Source organism: Arachis ipaensis, chromosome B7 (genome assembly GCF_059453495.1).
Source record: "Arachis ipaensis isolate K30076 ecotype BB chromosome B7, ASM5945349v1, whole genome shotgun sequence".
NCBI classification, from domain to species: domain Eukaryota; kingdom Viridiplantae; phylum Streptophyta; class Magnoliopsida; order Fabales; family Fabaceae; genus Arachis; species Arachis ipaensis.
Genome location: NC_142442.1, coordinates 36,308,340 through 36,329,462, shown reverse-complemented (window position 1 = coordinate 36,329,462; position 21,123 = coordinate 36,308,340). Strand labels below are relative to the sequence as shown.

General features: G+C 35.3%; 1 protein-coding gene across 1 annotated transcript; it reads right to left on the bottom strand.

Annotated features, from left to right (window-relative positions):
* Positions 1 to 168: 168 nt before the first annotated feature.
* LOC107610004 (uncharacterized) lies at positions 169 to 1,664 on the bottom strand. The gene is made up of 4 exons (XM_016312072.3): positions 1,638 to 1,664; positions 642 to 763; positions 438 to 507; positions 169 to 303 (listed from the first exon to the last, which is right to left on the bottom strand). The coding sequence occupies exons 1-4, from the start codon at positions 1,662 to 1,664 to the stop codon at positions 169 to 171; spliced, it is 354 nt and encodes a 117-aa protein (XP_016167558.1).
* Positions 1,665 to 21,123: the final 19,459 nt, after the last annotated feature.

Here is a 21,123-nt window from a genome sequence, read left to right as displayed (position 1 = left end):
AGCATCATATAATCGGCATCATAAACATAACAGTGTTAACCTCCAAATTGGAGATACACCTCATTGTACAAAATAATGCTCTTAGAAAATTCTTAGTAGTGCAAGTTGGTTGTGTGCCTTAAACAAAAAAACTGGTATCTTAGGCTAATCATGCCTCCTAGCTTGCTATCATGGAGTGACTGAGAAACTCCTCCAATATCTCAGAGCTGCTTCAATGGTTTCCATTCTGTTGTCGTTGTGATACTTTAGTACCATGTCAATTGCAAGGCGCATTCGACTGTAGTCAGTTACCAACTGAAATGTCTGCGACAACGTAAACACACGCCTAGGTTATTACACTGAGTAGTGCAATGATAGATCAAACGAAGGTTTCTACTACTATAAACTGGATTTATGTTAATTTATAAGGTTTTAAGCCACGTGAGCCCAAATTATACCTCAACATCATAGTCGTAGAATAAGTGGTACATGATCATCCACTGTGCTACAAACACGCCACAGTCATTGCTGGTCGAGTTCATAGCCCCATTAAGGAAAAATTTAGACCATGTAAGGAATCAGCTTTTGATTTTTCAGAATCAATTGAAATATGGCAACAGTTGCAATCATGGAATTAAAAAGTAGTTTTCTAAATCAATCACCTTTGTGGAAGTTGTTGAGTAACATTTGGCTCCGTAATCTCAAACTCACTGCATTCAATTTTATCCGTGTCTTCATTAGCATGCCAAGCACGGTCATCCAAAAGGTCATCCAGAAAGATTGCCTGTGGCATAAAAGTAGTGCATTCTTGTTAGCAAATAACTTTCAGCAACATTTTTGCTGTGAGAATATTATTACAACCACAACAAGAAACTAAGAACCAAAATTATACAAATGGTTTGCGTGAGAAACCCCAATCTTGCTATTAAAGAAAAGAGACGTCAGGTTGCACGAAATTAAGACTGAAAATGAAAATTCCAGACCCTCAGATTCACCTGAATACAACGTTGCTGAAGGTACTATGTGGCATACACATACCAATCCCAGGATATGATCAAACCCAATAGTAAAACATTTAATATGACAATTAAAAACACAATGCAATATTCCCAAGCTACATGTGACTCACCATAGGCCTGCTCTTAGCCATAATTTGGGAGTCAAGTATTACTAGAATATCAACCATGTGAAGGCACAGAATCCCAGAGGTGGTATGATAACTAATTCACTGTTGTGAATTTTAAAATACTCAAAGAAACAAAATGCCAAAATCAGATTCATATAGCACATTCGTCATAGTAAGGTCCTTTCATTTATAGTCAAATAATAAAAGCATATGCATAGCAAACACATACAACTATTTTCAGAATCTTGTTCGTCATACTTTATGACCAGCTATGGTAATTGGCCATTTCCGAATAAGAAGATTACCAATCTCCTACTCAGGCGATGTCTCTTTGACCTGGCTATTGGGGACCTCAGTGAGTCAAGATAAACAAATCGATTTCGTGCAAGGTCGACTATAACAAGAAACCAGTGGTTGTCGCACCACATTGGGCAGTAAATCTAACTCATATAAGTGGAAACAAAATGTGCATTAAGTTATCAACGAAGGATATGTGGGAGCATCGTGTAACATAATAAGTATGTGTGCATACCTTTAGGACTTCATCGGCGTAACCCATGAAGTCCTTTCTTATGGCAGAAATTGTTGCCTCCGGTATAGGACCTCGTCCCGTAGCTATTTTCTGTAGAGTGAAAATGTGACAACACCGCTATTGTTACGGAGTTAAAAACATCATTCTTACCGGGATTCAAGTCTTTTGGCTATAAGAACAGCGAACAATTCCGAGGAAAACGGAAATAAGGGTTCAAAAACTAACCGTAAAGGTCGTCGGCAGGTATCATTGCAGCCTTGTGAGGTCTAAGGCAAGCATCCTTGCCCGCAGAATCAGTACTTGTATATAACTGAACACGGACATTAGAACGAAAGCATCTGGTCTTCAAAAGATAATCGGCATTCAATTTAGATAGTTAGAGTTGTGTGACATACATCGTCAACTACTTGCCTCCCTGGCTCTAAAGTCTTTAGGGCCTTGCGCGTCATGGCACAGTGCAAATTCGAAACGAGTATCTCCCTGAACAAAGTGGAAGGGCCTTTAAATAGCTGCCCATACTTACAACATTTATAACAGTCAGGTGACTCTCAAAATATCAATTATAAGTGTCAAAGTTTGGTTATACAGACTTAGTAAGGGTTTACGAACGTGCTTACAAGAAGGAAGAAAACCGGAAAAAAATAATGGTAACAAACGACTAAGTTCGGAAAATATCAGTTATAAGGAAATACGAAAGGATATACGAACATGCCTACAACAGGGAACAAGACCTAAAAAAATAATGATAAGAAAGTACTATTAATCTATTATATTCTGGAAAAATAAATCAGGTTCGGGAAATGAGATAAAATTCATACGGCAAAATATAAATCATTATTTATATTCCATAGTTGTAATAAGTAACTAAGTAATGGCTTCTGTCGATATATCAAGTATTTGTTATAAACACTTATATTTCGTTGTTGTGATCTGGTAGTTTTCCCCCATTCCTGCCTTATATGTAGTAGGAGAATTTCTTCATATATTTATTATTCAGAAATTAATTTTATTTTGTATATGTGTACTCAATAACTAAATAAATGAAACGTGCTGCTGTTGATAAGCTAACTTTATCTTGGATTATCTTACCTGTAAGAAGTGAATTTCTTTATTTATTCTCTTTACCATAGAAAAAGTGTCGTTTGGTTACATCTCTTTCCTATACCAAACGAAATTTATCATTTGTTCTTTTTATTTTGGCATACCAAAACTCAATCAAAACCACACCAGAGTCATAGCGATTAAGCGGAGAGTTAAGAAAATAACTTACGCCGCAGTGTTAATTATACAGTGACAAGTAATAATTTCATTTCAACCAATACTCACTCTGGGTCCAGTGCAGTATTAAAGATGTAGGATGCGATAGCTAGGTGTAATCCATTATCTCCATGTCCGGAGTAGGTTGAAACGAGACCGGCATACCCTGGACATTGACATCAATGGGTAAAGTCAAATCTCATGCAGCGATAGTTCACAGTAAATATGACCAATGCCAATAGCTCATCCTTATTTAACGAACAAACCTTGGGAATTTTACTACCAACATCCTCTGCCATAAAATTGCTATCTAGGTGCCTCAATTGCATGAACTTCTATTGAAGGGCTCGAGCCCGAGAAATCTTCACAATCATATAGGTGACATACGAGCTGTGGGGTTTGTCACATCCAGTTGAAATCATCGAAGCCGGGAACAGATTACGCCACCCCCTAAGACCAGACTTCGTTGGTGCAGCCTTGGAGGACGGATTCATTTTGGCATTGCCGCGCCTGAACTTAAAGGATCCGTCGTCCGAGTTGCTCATACGGTTCGCATGCGAAAAGTAATCAGGGTCGTCCTTCGTGTTGCTTTTAGTCTTGGTGTTATGCCATTTGTATGTTCTTAAACTTGGCTGATCTCTCTTTGCAGCGTGTTTTCCTGTAGTATTAACCCTGTTCTTGGACTGGATTGCATGCGGAGAATTGCTCCCCACAATCAGCGATCCGTCCTTCCCACCTATGGCCTGGTGTAGCATTGCGAGGACATCCTGGTTGAATTGTCTCTGTTTCATAACTATAACTTTTAAATCCTCTATCTGTTGCTGGATCTGCTCAAACTGTGAAGCCATATTTAAGCCGATACCTCCATGCCGAGGACGGTTGCTGTGTTTCTTCCTACAAAAGGACAAACTACTATTCTAAACTCGCAGCAATGATAAATAAATTATTACGTAACCACATTGCAACATATGCGACACACATGGAAATATGCAACTAGACAATATAAAGTGACAAGAATTACCTCTGCGAAACTCCCAGAGTTGGGGTCTCGCTAAAGCGTGTTTTTTTGCCGTCTAGTGCTGTACACAAAAGCTGTTGCAGCCTGTTCCTGAACCTCATCGGAGGAGGAGGAAACGACCACAGGCCCATCAAGTATCTCGATCTCGTTCTCCATTGTGCACCTAACCTGCATACCACCTCAGTCGTCATCATTCAAGGTCGACGACTTTGGCTGCTATTACTGGGATGGAAGATAGTGTGTTCGGGGGCCAGTGGAGTTGTGGCATCGAATTCATCATAATTGGCTTGGTTGGTCAACATTTGTTGGTAATAAACCCTAGGTAAAATTAGAAGATGGGAATAAGCTCGGTTTTTATTGCCTATTTGGGTTGGACGTATTGTACTACTTTTGGAAGCCAAATGAAGGTATTACAGCCCATCTTTATTTTTTTTTTTGGTTGAGCTACCTTTTTTAGCACTATGTTTTTGTCGTTTTGTTTATGTTCTTTCTTAAAATAAAAATACCGGACAATGCCTGAGGAGTTGGGCCAAAAAATACTAAAAACCTTGTAACAATGGACCACATGTTTTTAAAGTGGTTGCAAATGATTTTCATCCCAATTCTGTAAGGAAGTTTATCTGTAATCCTATTAAAAAAAATAAATTACAATAACAATTCAAATTAGGCCAGGCTACAATATATTATACGTTAACATATTAACGTATCTAGTTCATATTACTTTATATTTCTTTATCACAGTCTAACAGAAAAGATTATTTAATTAAGGTTAAAACCTACTTATTAATTGTTAGGGTTAAAACCTACTTAATTAATATATTTTGAATTTTATATATCTATTTTAAAATTTTTTGTACTATATTTACACTCACTACTTAATATTTTTGGATCTCATCTAACTTTCAAATAGAAAAAGATTAACTGACTGTTGCATCATAATATATAAACCAAAGTGAATAATAATTACAAAAAATTCTTCGGTGTTATAATGGTTTCATCATCCATATGGGAAAACGCAAGATTAAATTAGTTAGAACCTGTGGAGGATTCATAGGATGAAAATTTGGCTTTTGTTGTTTGTATGAAAAAATTTTTCTTATATGTGCTACATGATACAATACTCTCAAGACATGAACCCCACTCGACTCAAAGGGATACAATGACCTATGACATATACCCCTAATGGTTCCTTACCAATACTAGCCTTGATGAAGTATAAAGGATGCAAAAAGTCTAATAGCATCAGTAGATGCATGCTTAGTTATGTAATGGAATAAGTTTTTCAGGCTCATGCAAACGACACATGGCTAACGCCTGTGTGCAACCGTATTAATGATAAATAGGGTGGTTAGAGACTCAGGAATACCTGTTAATGGTCAGCTACTAATGGTAGCCAGGAATATATTTTCTGACGATAGCTTCCCTGCCCCAAGAAATTTATATTCGACGTAGAGAATAGGTGAATCAAATATTTGGAACGACGGTGCTTCTTTATTCAACAGGAGTATCTCGCCATGGTAGCACGAAGAAAGTTGTGAAAAGCTGAGTATGAAGCTTGCGTGAGTTACTGTGGGATATATGACAAATTAAATAACCATTTTAAAAATCGATGACCGAAAGCCCACAGTCGTTTAGCGCGGACATTATTCAACCCGGGTAAAAGATTGCTTTCATTCGGGCCATAAAAGAGAAAATGTAATGTCATGTGTGATTGGACAATTCTCTTATGCTGGATAAAAGGTGTTGTCGAGTCCTTCCCATACATCTCATTCCAAACTGTAGAAGTAATTGTCGCAATTTTTTATCACATAAATTAAAGTTTTCTGGAAAGAAATAAGAGATAAAGGTAGGGACAGAACAATAGTCTGTGATTAGTTTAGTGTTCTTACCGCTGTCAAATATTTAGAACCCACAAAAAATTTCCTATAACTAAAAAAGTTTAGCCAACACGTTTGCTTTATGTATAACAAGTAGGTTCATGAAATTTTTTTCCTTTAATGTCTTTCTTCGTTAATTTCTTTTCCATAAAGAGATACAAAAAATAATTTATCTCATTATTTATTAATCTCACAGGTTTAGATCAACTAAATAAAAAAATAAGCATATAATAACAATAAAAGTATAACAAGAAATAAAATTTAGTATAAAAGGCTATTATAATCAGGAAACATTAATATCATCACAACTTATTTGAAGGAACAAGTTGGAAAACACTAACAATATTAACCATACAATCACAATTACTAAAAAAATATGATTCAAAATGGTTTCCAAAACTAATTTAAAGTAGGTAAACAAATTTCAAGTTTAAATTAAAATAAGGTTACACAATTGACTCACAAGATACACGCTGAATTTTAAATCTGACCTTTAAATGTCCTTTGAAATTTGATTTGTTATGTGTTGATTTTATTTTTGTTGTGTGTTGATTTTGTTATTAAATTTGATGTTGTTTAATCCGATTTGGTGTTTTTGAATCTGATTTGGTGTATTTTATGATGGTAAAGGTGCTGATAGTAGTGGTTGAGGTGTTGGTGGTGGTGGAGAGTATTTTTGTGCATAACAAATTAAAAGGATGATTTTAATACGAAATAAAATGTTCAGGACGATTCTAAACAAAAAATTACGTAAGGGACGATTTCGATTCTGACCCTAAATTTTAAGGACCAAAACAGTACTTATTCATATAATAAACTGTCCGGTTTAATACTCACTACGTACTCTATGACATGTATTCTGAGTTGCAATACAGTATCAATTTGTAACAGACATAAATAAAAAATTCTTGATATACATACATGTATTTTTTAGAAAATGACATTATGAAATCATAATATAAATTTATGATTTATACTATTATTTAATTGGAATATGCCATTAATAAATATATTTCTTAATTTTTTGAGATAAATACATTAGTTTTACGGTTGGTTTTCATATATCATAAACTTAAAGATAAATTAAAATTGTCCTATACAATATTAAATGGTTAACATTTAATACTAATTATAATATAGTACTTTTATTATAATGAACAGACAATTATTCGTAATATTTTTCATTTCATTAGGTCACATGTTATTTTACATGATTCTTGATTCAACTATTTAACAATAAATATATTAACCATTCTTGAGTTTTGTTTTAAATCTTAGTTTACAATCATAATTGTGTTATTTATTTATTTATTCGGTGATTCTCTTCAAAAACCATCAATTTAGTATTTAAATTAATTTTTAATTTTGTCTTTTTATGTTTTTTCAAATTACAACCACTATATTTTTGCTCAACTTCATCCTATTCAAGAGGAATAATCGAAGCAAAATACGAAAAAAATTTTGTTTTGATTTACACAGTTTTGGATTTAAATATGATTTTATTAGTAAATATTGATTGGAAATAGAAAAAATTAAACACATTACATAAGTAATAGAAAACAAATGGATAATATACATGCTAATTTAAATGACTAAAATAAAATAAAATAAGCAACAAAAGAAGAATTAAAAGGTTACCTTTAAATTTGTGGTATAAGGATAATATTTAACAATATAATAAACCGTAATGTTCTAATATAAAAAAGATATGAGACTTTTAACATAACATAAAAGGATGTGATATTTTATGTATTAGATAACTTAAAAAACTATTTATTGTAGAGGATGTTAAAAATATTATGACTTAAAAAATGATTTAATGAAATTATTTAAAAAGGGAATAAATTTAAAGATAATTTAAAAAATTGAATATAAAATTCAGAACTATACATAACGATTAAAGACTGCTTTGAATATAATGTTTAATCTTTGTTCCAAATCTAATATTGTTAAACAAATAAAAAAAATTACACAATGTTTATAAATAATTATTTTATTCATGTTTATCTTAATTTTGTTACACATAATAATAATATAATAAATTTTTTTAATATCTTATTTTATTTAATTTTATAAAATTTATACATTCTAAAATTTAAATAATTTATAAAATTTATATGTTTATGTTTATATATTTTTTATTTTAAATTTTTAAATTATTTTATAAAATTTATAATTTTTAAAATAAGAGTAAAACTCCTCCCCGGTCCCTAACCATTTATGAAATTGACCTGGCGCCCCCTCACCATTAGAAATTAACAACGCGGTCCTTAATCATTCTCTCCGTGTGACTAAAAGGACCCTCTTACCGGTATTTCCGGTTATTTTTTACCTGAAAACCGACAAGAGGGTCCTTTCGGTCACACGAGAGAATGGATAAGGATCTTGTTGTTATTTTCTAATGGTCAAGGGGCGCCAGGTCCTTTTCTAGATGGTTAGGGACTAAATATTTTAATAGTAGGATTACACGTAGAGACTAAATATTCTTTTTAGATTTTTAGAAGTAATATATGTTTCATTCAAATGTACTTATGTTTCATTCAAATGTTCGTGATACGACGAATTAATTTTAATTTAATTTTACATATTTTAATTTTGTTTATTTAGTTACTAATTTAAATTTTATGTCAGAGAATTTAGAGTTTTCTTTATTTAACCTAAAGTTGAGTGAGTTTCTTCGATTTAATTTCCAAACGAACAAATTAGATTGAGGTATTTCTTTCTTGTTGCATCAAGAAATTGAATAAAAGATCAACTGATTCTCTTTGTATTTAATTACTTGATGCAATAAGAAAGAAATACCTCAATATAATTTGTTCACTGGTTTGGAAATTAAATCGAAGAAACTCACTCAACTTTAGGTTAAATAAAGAAAACTCTAAATCCTCTCACATAAAATTCAAATTAGTAATTAAATAAACAAAATTAAAATACGTAAAATTAAATTAAAATTAATTCGTCATATCACGAACATTTGGATGAAACAAATATCACTTCTAAAAATCTAAAAAGAATATTTAGTCTCTACGTGTAACCCTACTATTAAAATTATGGTTGATGAATTTAATTTCACTAATAAAAAAAGCAGTTTAATTTTTCTAGAAAAAAGGTGTATGAAATAATAATCTTGAACTAACTTTTTTGTTTAGGTTCAATAATATAGAACATACATGTCGTTCTTCAAACCCTAAATCCAAGACATAATAATGCTTAATCAACCCAAATAATTATCACTTTTGTGTTAAGTATCGTTGTTAATGATTTCGTGCTATCTATTAAGTTTGACGTTATTTGTTCTCCGTTCACATATAAAATATGGCAGAATGCATTAGATGCAAAACTTAAAATAATGTTTTTTTTTAATTTATTTTCCAATTTTAAGTAAAATCCCTCCCCGGTCCCCTCATTATTAGAAAATAACAACACGGTCATTATCTATTCTCTCTGTATGACCGAAAGGACCCTCTTAATCGGAAGTACCCGTAAGAGGGTCCTTTTGGTCACACAAAGAGAATGGTTAAGGACCGCGTTGTTAATTTCCAATGGTGAGGGAGCGCCAGGTCAATTTCGTAAATGGTTAGGGACCGGGGAGGGGTTTTACTCTTAAAATAATACTATAAAAATAAATCTTTTAAAAACACTGAAATAACGGATAAACAAACACAATAATGTCTGTTAAGCCGTTAGTAATGAAATTGGATGTAACCATACTTAATAATTTAATATAAATGTGCATAATTGATAAATCTAATTTTTTAAATTTTAAATTCTAAAATTAAATAAATAATTAAGAATGAAAATTTTATTTTCAATTTTTTTTTAATTTATTGTCCACATTATTCACACACAGACATGTTTTCCACTTTTTTTTATAAATGAACATAGTACGTGGGGCCCATTTTCTGTGGCGGAGGTGATGGTTCACGAGCCTATATATACTTCAAGTTGCATCGTATAGAGCACACCAAAGATATCTTCGATCTCACATTGTATTCTCTAGCCGCTGCCCATGTCGCACCCAATCAACCCTGCCGCCACCGCCAAAGAAAGCTTCCATGGAGAACATCCGGTCACTTATTTGTGCAGCGCGTTCGACGTGGCGACATGCTAGCTCAATTGTCCACTCTAATCCTTGGTCCTTCAACCAGAATGACGTCCTTCGCCAGTTGACCCTAGCGAACCGGCACAAAAAACAGTACGTCTCTATCATCATCCACCTACAACAATAGCCCCATTTCGCACCTGTAGTACGTGTCTGACCCCATCTTTCTTTGCAGGGATCGAATTCGTTCCAGATCGTGATTGGATCCATGTGGCTCTTTACAAGAGCCGCCAGACCTTACTCCGTCAACTGTGTACTAGTCTGCAAGAACCTCCGCCTGTCTACCACATGCAGACATTCGAATCCGCCACCAGGGGAACTGTTGAAAAACTGAAGATTGATGGTTTAGAGGTTATAGTAAACTCTCGTTGCAAGTATAGTTACTAAACCAAGCAATCAACCTTTCTTACAAACGTTTTGGTTGTCACAAGTAACAAACCCCTTAAAAATTGATAACCGAGTATTAATCCTCGGGTCGTCTTCTCAAGGAACTGCAGGAAAGTATGTTCTTATTATTGGTTATGGAGATTGTAGAATTGGGGGTTTTATGAATGAGGAACGAGTAATTTAATGACAAGTAAATTAAATGGCAATTAAAAATAAATAAATACTGTAAAGCAAACTTTTGGCAAGGTATGAGAAATTGGAGGTCCTATCTTAGCTATCCTTATCAATGATGATGATGGTTGAATCTTAATTCCACTTTGTTAACCTTTACTAAGATAAAGGAAGGTCAAGGGATTAATTGGTTTGATCTTCGAATCCTATTTATTTCCTAAGAAAAGATTGGGATTATGGAAGTTCAATTTAATTAACAAAGATAACAGTTATCAATCACGTTTGAGTTTGATAACTCCTGAGTTACTGATTTCTTAACCAAGACCAAAAGGAGAAAAATAAATCTACTTGGAATAAAAATATCTTTAGAGTAAAAGCAACAATAGCATAAATAAGAGAAATCAATATTAAACTGAAATACCTGAAATAACATTAATAAAAGAGTAATCTGTAACATGAAAGGATTCATAAAGTAGCTTGCAAAAGTAAATAAAAGGAATATTGAACCTGATCAAAAGAGATAATCCTGAAAGTGAATAAAAATCCTAAATCTAAATCCTAATCCTAAAGAGAGAGGAGAGAACCTCTCTCAAAACTAAATCTAAATCATGGAAAGTAAAAATTGGCGAGCTCCCTTTGAATGGATGCATTCCCTCACTTCATAACCTCTGGTCTATGCCTTCTGGACTTGGATTTGGGCCAAAAAGGGCTTCAGAATTCGCTATGAGCATTTTCTGCAATTTCTGGTGCGTGGCCTCTGTCACGCGTCCGCGTGGGTCACGCGGTCGCGTCATTCGGAGCTTTTCTTGTCACACGGTCGCGTCAGTCATGCGGCCGCGTCATATGTGTTATGCTTAAGGCGTGCGGTCGCGTCAGTCATGCGATCGCGTAGATGCCAGTTTCTTCAAGGACTCCGTTTTGTGCTTTCCTTCCATTTTTGTATATTTCCTTTCCATCCTTTGAGTTATTCCTGCCTTAGAAGATCTAAAACTACTCAACACACTAATCACGGCATCGAATGGAAATAAAGGTAATTAAAATAATTAATTTTAAAGTATAGGAAACATGTTTTTCACATACATTACATAATAAGGAGGGAGAAGTAAAATCATGCAATTAATATAAATAAATGGGTGAAGGATTGAATAAATCACTCAAATTAAGCACAAAATATATCATAAAATATGGGTTTATCAACCTCCCCACACTTAAACAATAGCATGTCCTCATGCTAAATCCAAGGTAAAGAGTAAGGTAAGGTTAAAGTGGTGGAATGTTATGCAATGCAACCTATTCTAAATGCAACTACCTAAATGAGTCATGCAATTCTAATTTATTCACTCATATATAAAACTTACATGTAGTTAAATTAATTCACATTCTCAAGGAATCATATATATGCATAGCCAACCCTTAAATAATAAAGCACTTTTGCAAATGAGATGGGAAAGAAAAATATTTTACAAACTTGCAAAACAATTAGTAAATTAAGCATAGATATATGTTGATGAGTTATTGAACCCTCACTGGATTTTGTGTTTACTCTCTAGTCACTCAGTGTTTATTGGGTTAATCACTCTATTCTTCTTTTTATTCCTACTTTCTATAACTTTGTTCTTCATCTAACCAATCAACAATTATAGAATATAGTCATACCAAAAATCATGAGGTCTTTAATTAAGGTTGTAATGGGGCCAAGGTAAAGGTAAGGATATATGTATAAGGCTAAGTGAGCTAATAAGTGAATCCTCAATTAGACTAAGATCTCACCTAACATACATACTTAGTAAAACAAAACTACTTTACCTGTTTTCCCATCTTTTCACTTTTGATGTTACATGCTCATGTCTTGATCTTTATTTTTATCCCATGTGCATTGTTTTTATTTTGCATTTTGGGGAATTCTTTTGTATCCCCTTTATTCAAATGCACATGGCAATTTAATTATTTTAATCTCACATGAGCATGTTTCCCAAAAATTTTATTTTGATTAATTTTATTTCTTTCAACTTCCTACCCTTTCTTTTTATCATCTATGTTCCCAATAGGTTTTCCCACACTTAAACAATAAACAATTTCTATCTTAAGCTAACCAAGGATTCAACTTGGGATTTTTTTTATTTTGTTTTTCTGCTTAAGGCTAGTAATGTGGTTATTAAAAAAAAAGGGGGGGGGGATTTAAAGGCTCAAGGGGGCTAACAAAGGTGATGTAAAAGTTAGGCTATTTTTGGGACAAGTGGGTTAAAATCAAATAATGGCCTCAATCACTTTCTTGGTATGTATCTATATTCTACAACTGGACATATAAATTAAAACAAAGTAAAGAACATCATAATAAAAAGAAGCGAAACACACAAGGATGAAATTATGGTTTGAATGCAACCATACAATTAATGCTCAAGACTCACAGGCTATGTGTTCTCTAACTCAAACATCATATATCATTCATATATGTTATGCAGGTTTAGTTAAAAATTCCCATTATTCTCATAAAAAAATTATTTAGGGTGGCCTTTAAGGTTTTAATGTTTCTCCTTGATGAAATGTTGTTAACTAACTAACATGTAATGCTATATATACAAGGTGTGTGGATTGTTTTAATTCTGTTAAAGTCTCTAGTTTACTTCTTTTTTATATATTTTCAATTTTAACTAAGCTATCTTATGCTAAAAAGGGTAAACTATACTAGTTAATCCACTAATAAGTTAGAATTGCAAACTAAGTTAAATAACTAAAATATGAACTAAAAATGCAAAATGTAGGAATAGAGTAAAAATACATAAAAGTAGCAATGTATAAATACTCAGAAAATAAAAATAAAAATAGAGAGAAAAATACAGAAAAATATCCAAAATAAAAGAAAAAGAGTCTGTAGTGGTTCACCAAGATAATACGCCAGAGATGGCGACCTCCCCACACTTAAAATTAAGCATCGTCCCTGATGCTCAATCAAGTAGGGTGTGAAGGAGTGTCATCACTGGAAGGAATGGTAGCTGGAGTCTCTGTGGTGGTGGTCTGAGGAACTGGTTGCTGCAGAGGAGGTGCTGTCTGGATAGGGATCTCAGGATCTCCAGCCTGAATCTGATGTGGAACCTCTGCCTGTGGTGCAGCCTGCTCTGTGCCTGCCTGCTCTGTCTCTCCTTGGGGATGGGTCTCAACCTCGGGATCATCCGCCTCCTCCTCAGATGCCTCGGATGGTGTGTCAGGCTCGGAGGGGATGTCGCCAGAGCGTATCATCAGCTTCAGGTGCTCATAGCGTCGCTTGTTGCGACGCCCCATCTGGTCAAGCCGTCGAAACAGGCAGTGCACTAGATGATAGATGGGCTCTGATGTGTATTTTCGGAAAATGAATTCCAAACACACAAATCTAACCGGCAAGTGCACCGGGTCGCATCAAGTAATAAAACTCACGGGAGTGAGGTCGATCCCACAGGGATTGAAGGATTGAGCAATTTTAGTTTAGTGGTTGATTTAGTCAAGCGAATCAAGAGTTGATTTGAGTGGTTTGCATTCGACAAAATTTAAATTGCATGGAAAGTAAAGGGAATGGGTAAATTGCATGAAATTAAAGAGAACAGAAAATAAAGTGCTGAATCTTAAAGAACAAGAAATTAAATGGCAGAAACTTAGAACGCAAGAAATGTAAATTGCAGAATCTTAAAGTGCAAGAAATGTAAATGGCTTGAATTGTAAAGGGAATTGGGAATTGGATTTGTAGAAATTAAACAAAGAAAAGAAAAATTCAACAAACAGGAATGTAAAAGATGGATTCAATTAAACCGGATCTTAAATGAAAATGAGAATAAGCTTGGTGTGACAACGAAACAAGGAAATTGAAAATGAAAGCTATAGATCTCAGGACTCAAGAGACTAGATAGCCAAGTCTAGATCTCACTGCCTTCCTAGATCCAGCAAGAACAATTGCAAAGGAAATAAAGAAATGTAAATTGCAGAAGAGTAGAAGCCGAAGCAGTTAACAAAAATGGAAATTCAATTATGCAGAAAATTAAACGAGATCTCAAGGTGAGATTGAAACAGAAGTTCTTTAATTCTCCACCCAAGATCCGAAACAAGAAAAGTAAAAAGTGCTTAAACAAGAACAAGGAAGAAGAGAGATCAATTCTCCTCCCTAATTCTCTTGAATTCTAAAAACAACAATGCAAAAATGTCAAGGTGCTCTCCACTGTAAGTGTTATGAAAATTCTCTAAGGAAAAGCTCCCTGAAAAACTTAAATCCTAAGCTATTTATACACTTTCTTCAAATGGTCTTCAAGCCTTGAATTGGGCCTTTGCTCTTGATGGAATTGGGTTGATAAAGGCCTTGGTTGATTGCTCTTGGAGTTGGAGAAAGATCCATTGTGAACCGGGTTGAAATCATAAAAAGTTTGAGTAAAAGTTTGAGGCAAACTTTTACTCAAATTTTTTATACCAGATGGCTTCTCTTGCTGCTACCAACGTTTGGGCTAAAGTTTGAGGTCAAACTTTTGCTCAAACGTTGGCCCCCTTGTGTATATGTGTGGCGCCAACGTTTGCCAAAAAGCTTGAGGCAAATGTTGGCGCAAACGTTTCTCCTCCAGGGTGTGCAAGTGTGGCGCCGACGTTTGCCAAAAAGTTTGAGGCAAACGTTGGCGCAAGCTTTTCTCCTCCAGGGTGTTGGTTTTGTGATGCCAACGTTTGCCAAAAAGTTTGAAGCAAACGTTGGCTCAAGCTTTTCTCCCAAAAGTTTGAGCTAAAGTTTGAGGCAAACTTTTGCTCAAGCTTTTTTTTCTTCTGGAGTGTTTTCAATTTTTCCAAAAGTTTGAGCTAAAGTTTGAGGCAAACTTTGGCTCAAGCTTTTTGTTCTCTCTTGCTCCTAGCCATTCCTTCTTCCTTCAACCTTCTTCAAAACTCTTTTCACCTATCATCAATCAATCAAAACAGTCAAAGCTATGCCCCAAATCATGAGATTGTATTTCTTTCATAATATATGACAATTATAGCACAAAATCTCATGAAAGTGCATGAATTCATACATGGTTGATTGAATCAAAGGAAACATGGAAATCTACCCAATTGGCTTGCTTATGGCTTAAGAAAGTGCATAAAATCAATCGAAAACAAAAGAAAAAGGCTAGTGAAACTAGGCTAAGATGACTTGTCATCACAACACCAAACTTAAAGCTTGCTTGTCCCCAAGCAAGAAAAGAATTATTGAGAAGAAAGAATGAAATGGAAGAGGATGTTCATGCTAGCAGAGTATTATTGGTAGTTCATGGGGTTTTATGTGGATAAGTAAACACTCACTTCTTATTGATTTTTAGGCCTAGAAAGTCTCCTTCAAGCATCAAGCATCACACTGCTATGACCTCTCACTATTCCTTTGTCCTTGACTATTGTTTTTCTCTATAAGCTTTAGTTCAGTGTCATGTGTAACAAGTTCTTTTCTTTCTTTATACTTGACACATTATTCACTATAGACACTTGGCTCACATTCCTTCTTAGAACATTGATGCTCAGCACCTCTTTGGGTTACTAAATGCCTTGTATTTAGGTTGCTCTTGATAGTGGACTTTCAGCTGATGATCCCGGGTTAGTTAACCCAAGTCACCGAGTGTTGATGCACTCCAAAGAACTTAATAATCCAAGCAGATCCTAGTACAGAGACACCACATGCATATATTCTAAGGTTCAAGCTATTGGTGTCTAGCTTTACTTCTTTTTTTCTTTTATTCTATTGCCAATTTTTGGCCTTTTCTTTTCTCTGTTTGTTTTTCTTTTTAAACAAGGACTTTTATTTGATTGAGATTCATAGACAGTAGGCCACTTTCTACTTAGAAGGAGACATCCTAGTTCTCTTATTCACTAAAAGTGAGTTATCATACAATCACACATACATACCACCACTTACTTTTATTGTACTTCTATCTAACAGAGAACTATCTTACTTCACATTCAAACATTTCTTTTTATTGAATTAAAGATGCAGGGGACAAAGCATGCAGTTAGTTAAGTGAAAGTAAACATACAAGCACACACTTGGACTAGCTTACTTATTGCAAAAGAAAATTGAATCTACTTGAACTAGATGAACACTTTAGCAAGACATAAATAAAAGCATTTCTCAACAGCAGAAGTTAAGTATAAATACAACCTATTGGTTTGCAATTCTTTTGTTCTTCCTTCTGTTGTGACCCTTTTGAGTCATGATGCATAATGTCTTCAAATGGTGGTTCGTTCCCTGCACAATTCTCAAAAGTTGCTTGCTTCTCAAGCCCTTAGGTGACTGGTTAGTATGCATGAATTGAGTGTGGCTTTTTGGATTCAATTTGGTGTGGGAACACCAAACTTAATTCCTTGCCACTGTCTCTAATGCAACAGGTTGTACATTTATAAATTCTTTTGGCCTTGCTAAAGGTTATGGAACCAAACTAAGAAGCAATTAACTGGTTGAATAATTTGTCTGATTGCTTGGAGCTATCATTACGCAAGAGGTGAGAGTATGCTTTTAAATGAGATTTTGGTGGAACACCAAACTTAGAATCCTTCATTCTCCCTTAAATTGTTTTGGTGTGCAACACCAAACTTAGATCCTTGCAATACAGACAAAACTACTCAACATTTTTATTGAAACAGCTATGAAAAGAAAACTACCTCAGGTTGGGTTGCCTCCCAACAAGCGCTTCTTTATTATCACTAGCTTAACATCTCGTTCTTTGATCATGGAGGCTGAAAAGCATAGTGCCTCAGCTTTTCTCCTCTTACTGTGAACTTCCTTCCGGTCTCCTTTTTGATGATCTCTAGGTGTTCAAGTGAAAGGACCCGGTTCACAGTGTAGTATTCAGATGATTGTAGGGACACCTTCATTGGTTGGGTGTTTAACACTACTTTATCCCCTGGTGAAAAGCCTTCAGTAGGGATCTTCTTGTTTCTCCACCCTCTTGGCCTCTTCTTCTTTTCTTTCTCAAAAGATACTCCCTGCCGTGGTGGTTCCTTATCTGAGATGTTGAATTTCTCATCTGGAGGTTTTGGATCTAGTTCCTCCTTGATTTCTTTGGTCTGTTGCACCATCTCTACTTCTTTCAAGCATGGATTTGGAAGTCTTGGAGCTGACTCATTGACTACCTCCTTCAAACTTTGATCTCTGGCCTTATCCTCCGTACACTCTTCTTCTTGAGTGGGCTCATGTGGGGTTTTAAAAACATGGAATGCTAGGTGCTCATCATGCACTCTCAGCAATAATTCCCCTTTTTCAACATCTATCAGTGCTCTGCCCGTAGCAAGAAAAGGCCTCCGTAGGATGATGGGGGTGTTAGGGTCCTCCTCCATATCCAAAATGACAAAATCAGCTGGGAGAAGGAATTTCCCCACTTTTACCAGTACATTCTCTACAACTCCAACTGCTTGCTGGATGGATTTGTCAGCCATTTAAAGGAGTATTCGTGGGATTTCAGCTCACAAATTCGAAGTTTCCTCATTAGAGACAAAGGCATCAAGTTTATGCTTGCACCAAGGTCACAGAATGACTTTTCAATTGTTATGTCTCCTATGGTGCAAGGTATATAAAAACTCCCAGGATCATCTTTCTTCTCTGGTAACTCTCTTTGGAGAATAGCACTACATTCCATTGTCATCTCAACAATTTGTCCTTCTTTTAGGGACTTTTTCTTTGTCAGCACTTCCTTCATAAATTTGGCATACACTGGCATCTGTTCAAGTGCTTCTAAGAAAGGAATATTGATGCTGAGGGTCTTGAATATGTCCAGGAACTTTGAGTATTGCTTATCCTCATTCTCTTTTTTGAACCTCTGAGGGTATGGAAGTTTGGGGATATGTGGCTTCACCCCTTCCTTCTTCTCTTGTAGTTGTGTTTCAAGGATGTCCTTATCTCTCTTTGAGCTTTTTGCATTCTTGATTTCTTGATCTTCTTCACTTCTCTCTTCTGTCTCTTTTTGTGGAACTTCTCTGTTGTGTTCTTCCTGATTGATGGCTTTCTTCTCACTTTCCACTATAATTGCTTTGCACTCCTCCCACTTTGTAGCTTTTCCTTTGTCCCTTGAGTGGTCTTGAGTGGCACTAGGGGATACATTTTATTGCTTCTCATCCATCTCTGCAATTTGTTTAGCCATTTGTTCCATATGCCTCTCAAGATTTTTACTTGTTATGGCTTGATCCTTCCGTACTGCTTCCTGATCTTGTCTTGCCATCTCTTGATTTTTTTATGAGTTTCTCCACCATTATCTCTAGATTAGAGATTCTTTGGGAGTCTGGATTTAGTTGTGGTTGTGTAAAGTGAGATGGTTGTTGCTGGAAGTTGTTTGAACCATTTGTGGGGTTGTTTTGTGGGTGGAATGTGGGTGTGAAAGGTGGATGATGGTTGTTTTGGTTAGTGACTGAATTATTGGGTGGATAATAGCTGGAATTTGGGTGGTCATTTTGGGGTTTTCTATATGGATTGTGGGTTATGTTTTGCTGGTTGTTGTTCTGATTGCTTCTTGAGTTGTTTTGGTTTGAATTCCTTTGCCATGGTTGTTGGTTTTGAGTGTGGTTATCTCCCCATCTGAGATTTGGATGGTTCTTCCAGGATGGATTGTAGGTGTCACCATAAACCTCATTTTGGCCTGAACCTTGGTTGTGCACATATTGAAGTTGTTCCTGCTGCTGATCTTCTTAGTTTTCTTTATTTTGCCCCCATGTGGTTGATGGTTGGCTTGTATTCACTGCTGTAACTTGCAAGCTATCAATCTTTTTAGCCATCTGCTCAAATTATTGTTGAATCTGCTCCTGCATTATCTTGTTTTGAGCTAGGAGGGTGTCAACCCCTTCCATTTCTAACACTCCTTTCCTTAGTGATGGTTGGTGTTGTCTCTGATGGCCAAAGAAATATTGGTTGTTAGCCACCATGTCAATGAGGTTCTGAGCTTCTTCAGCTGTCTTCATGAGTTGCATTGAGCCTCCTGCTGAATAGTCAAGTGCCTCTTGGGCTTTCATTATCAGTCCCTCATAGAAATTTTGGAGTTTATCCCATTCATTAAACATCTATGGTGGACACTTCCTGAGTAAAGCTTTGTATCTCTCCCATGCTTCATACAATGACTCTCCATCCATCTGAGTAAATGTTTGAACCTCTGTTTTGAGCCTGATGATCCTTTGAGGAGGATAAAACTTTGCTAAGAACTTGCTCACTAGATCCTCCCAATTGTTGATGCTTTCTCTTGGAAATGACTCCAACCATTGAGTAGCTTTGTCCCTCAGGGAAAATGGAAACAACAACAATTTGTAACTGTCAGGATGTACACCATTGGTCTTCACTGTGTTACATATCCTCAGGAAGGTGGATAGGTGCTGGTTTGGATCTTCCAAGGGGCCTCCTCCATAAGAACAGTTGTTCTGCACCAAGGTGATGAGTTGGGGCTTCAATTCAAAGTTATTTGCATCGACATTTGGGGTAAGGATGCTACTCCCACAATGCCTTGGATTAGCAAATGTATATGAAGCCAAGACTCTCCTCTGGGGTTGACCATTGTTGTTGGCCATTCTCACTGTGGATTTGTTGGATTTGTTGAGTGTTCCTCCAATTCATGATATTCTTCATCTGATTCTTCCTCTCCAGCAACATTTTTTTCTCTTGCTTCTCTTCTTAGCCTTCGGAGGATTCTTTCGTCAGTTTCATGAAAGGTAGGGATCTCTCTTCTTGCATCTGACATACAAGCAAAACACAAGAATCACACAATACCAGAAAAGCAATAACACTTCAATCCATGGATGAAGTGAAATATTAATTAGCTTAGGCAAAAATTCAAACAGTTAGCGTGTTAGTCAAAAGTTAAAGAAACAGAAAAGAAAAAGTGCTTGATCTAGATCTCCACTTCACTTAATCATTGTCAATCTATTTTAATCCCCGGCAACGGCGCCAAAAACTTGATGTGTATTTTCGGAAAATGAATTCCAAACACACAAATCTAACTGGCAAGTGCACCGGGTCGCATCAAGTAATAAAACTCACGGGAGTGAGGTCGATCCCACAGGGATTGAAGGATTGAGCAATTTTAGTTTAGTGGTTGATTTAGTCAAGCGAATCAAGAGTTGATTTGAGTGGTTTTTATTCGACAGAATTTAAATTGCATGGAAAGTAAAGAGAATGGGTAAATTGCATGAAATTAAAGAGAACAGAAAATAAAGTGCTGAATCTTAAAGAACAAGAAATTAAATGGCAGAAACTTAGAACGCAAGAAATGTAAATTGCAGAATCTTAAAGTGCAAGAAATGTAAATGGCTTGAATTGTAAAGGGAATTGGGAATTGGATTTGCAGAAATTAAACAAAGAAAAGAAAAATTCAACAAACAGGAATGTAAAAGATGGATTCAATTAAACCGGATCTTAAATGAAAATGAGAATAAGCTTGGTGTGGCAACGAAACAAGGAAATTGAAATTGAAAGCTATAGATCTCAGGACTCAAGAGACTAGATAGCCAAGTCTAGATCTCACCGCCTTCCTAGATCCAGCAAGAACAATTGCAAAGGAAATAAAGAAATGTAAATTGCAGAAGAGTAGAAGCCGAAGCAGTTAACAGAAATGGAAATTCAATTATGCAGAAAATTAAACGAGATCTCAAGGTGAGATTGAAACAGAAGTTCTTCAATTCTCCACCCAAGATCCGAAACAAGAAAAGTAAAAAGTGCTCAAACAAGAACAA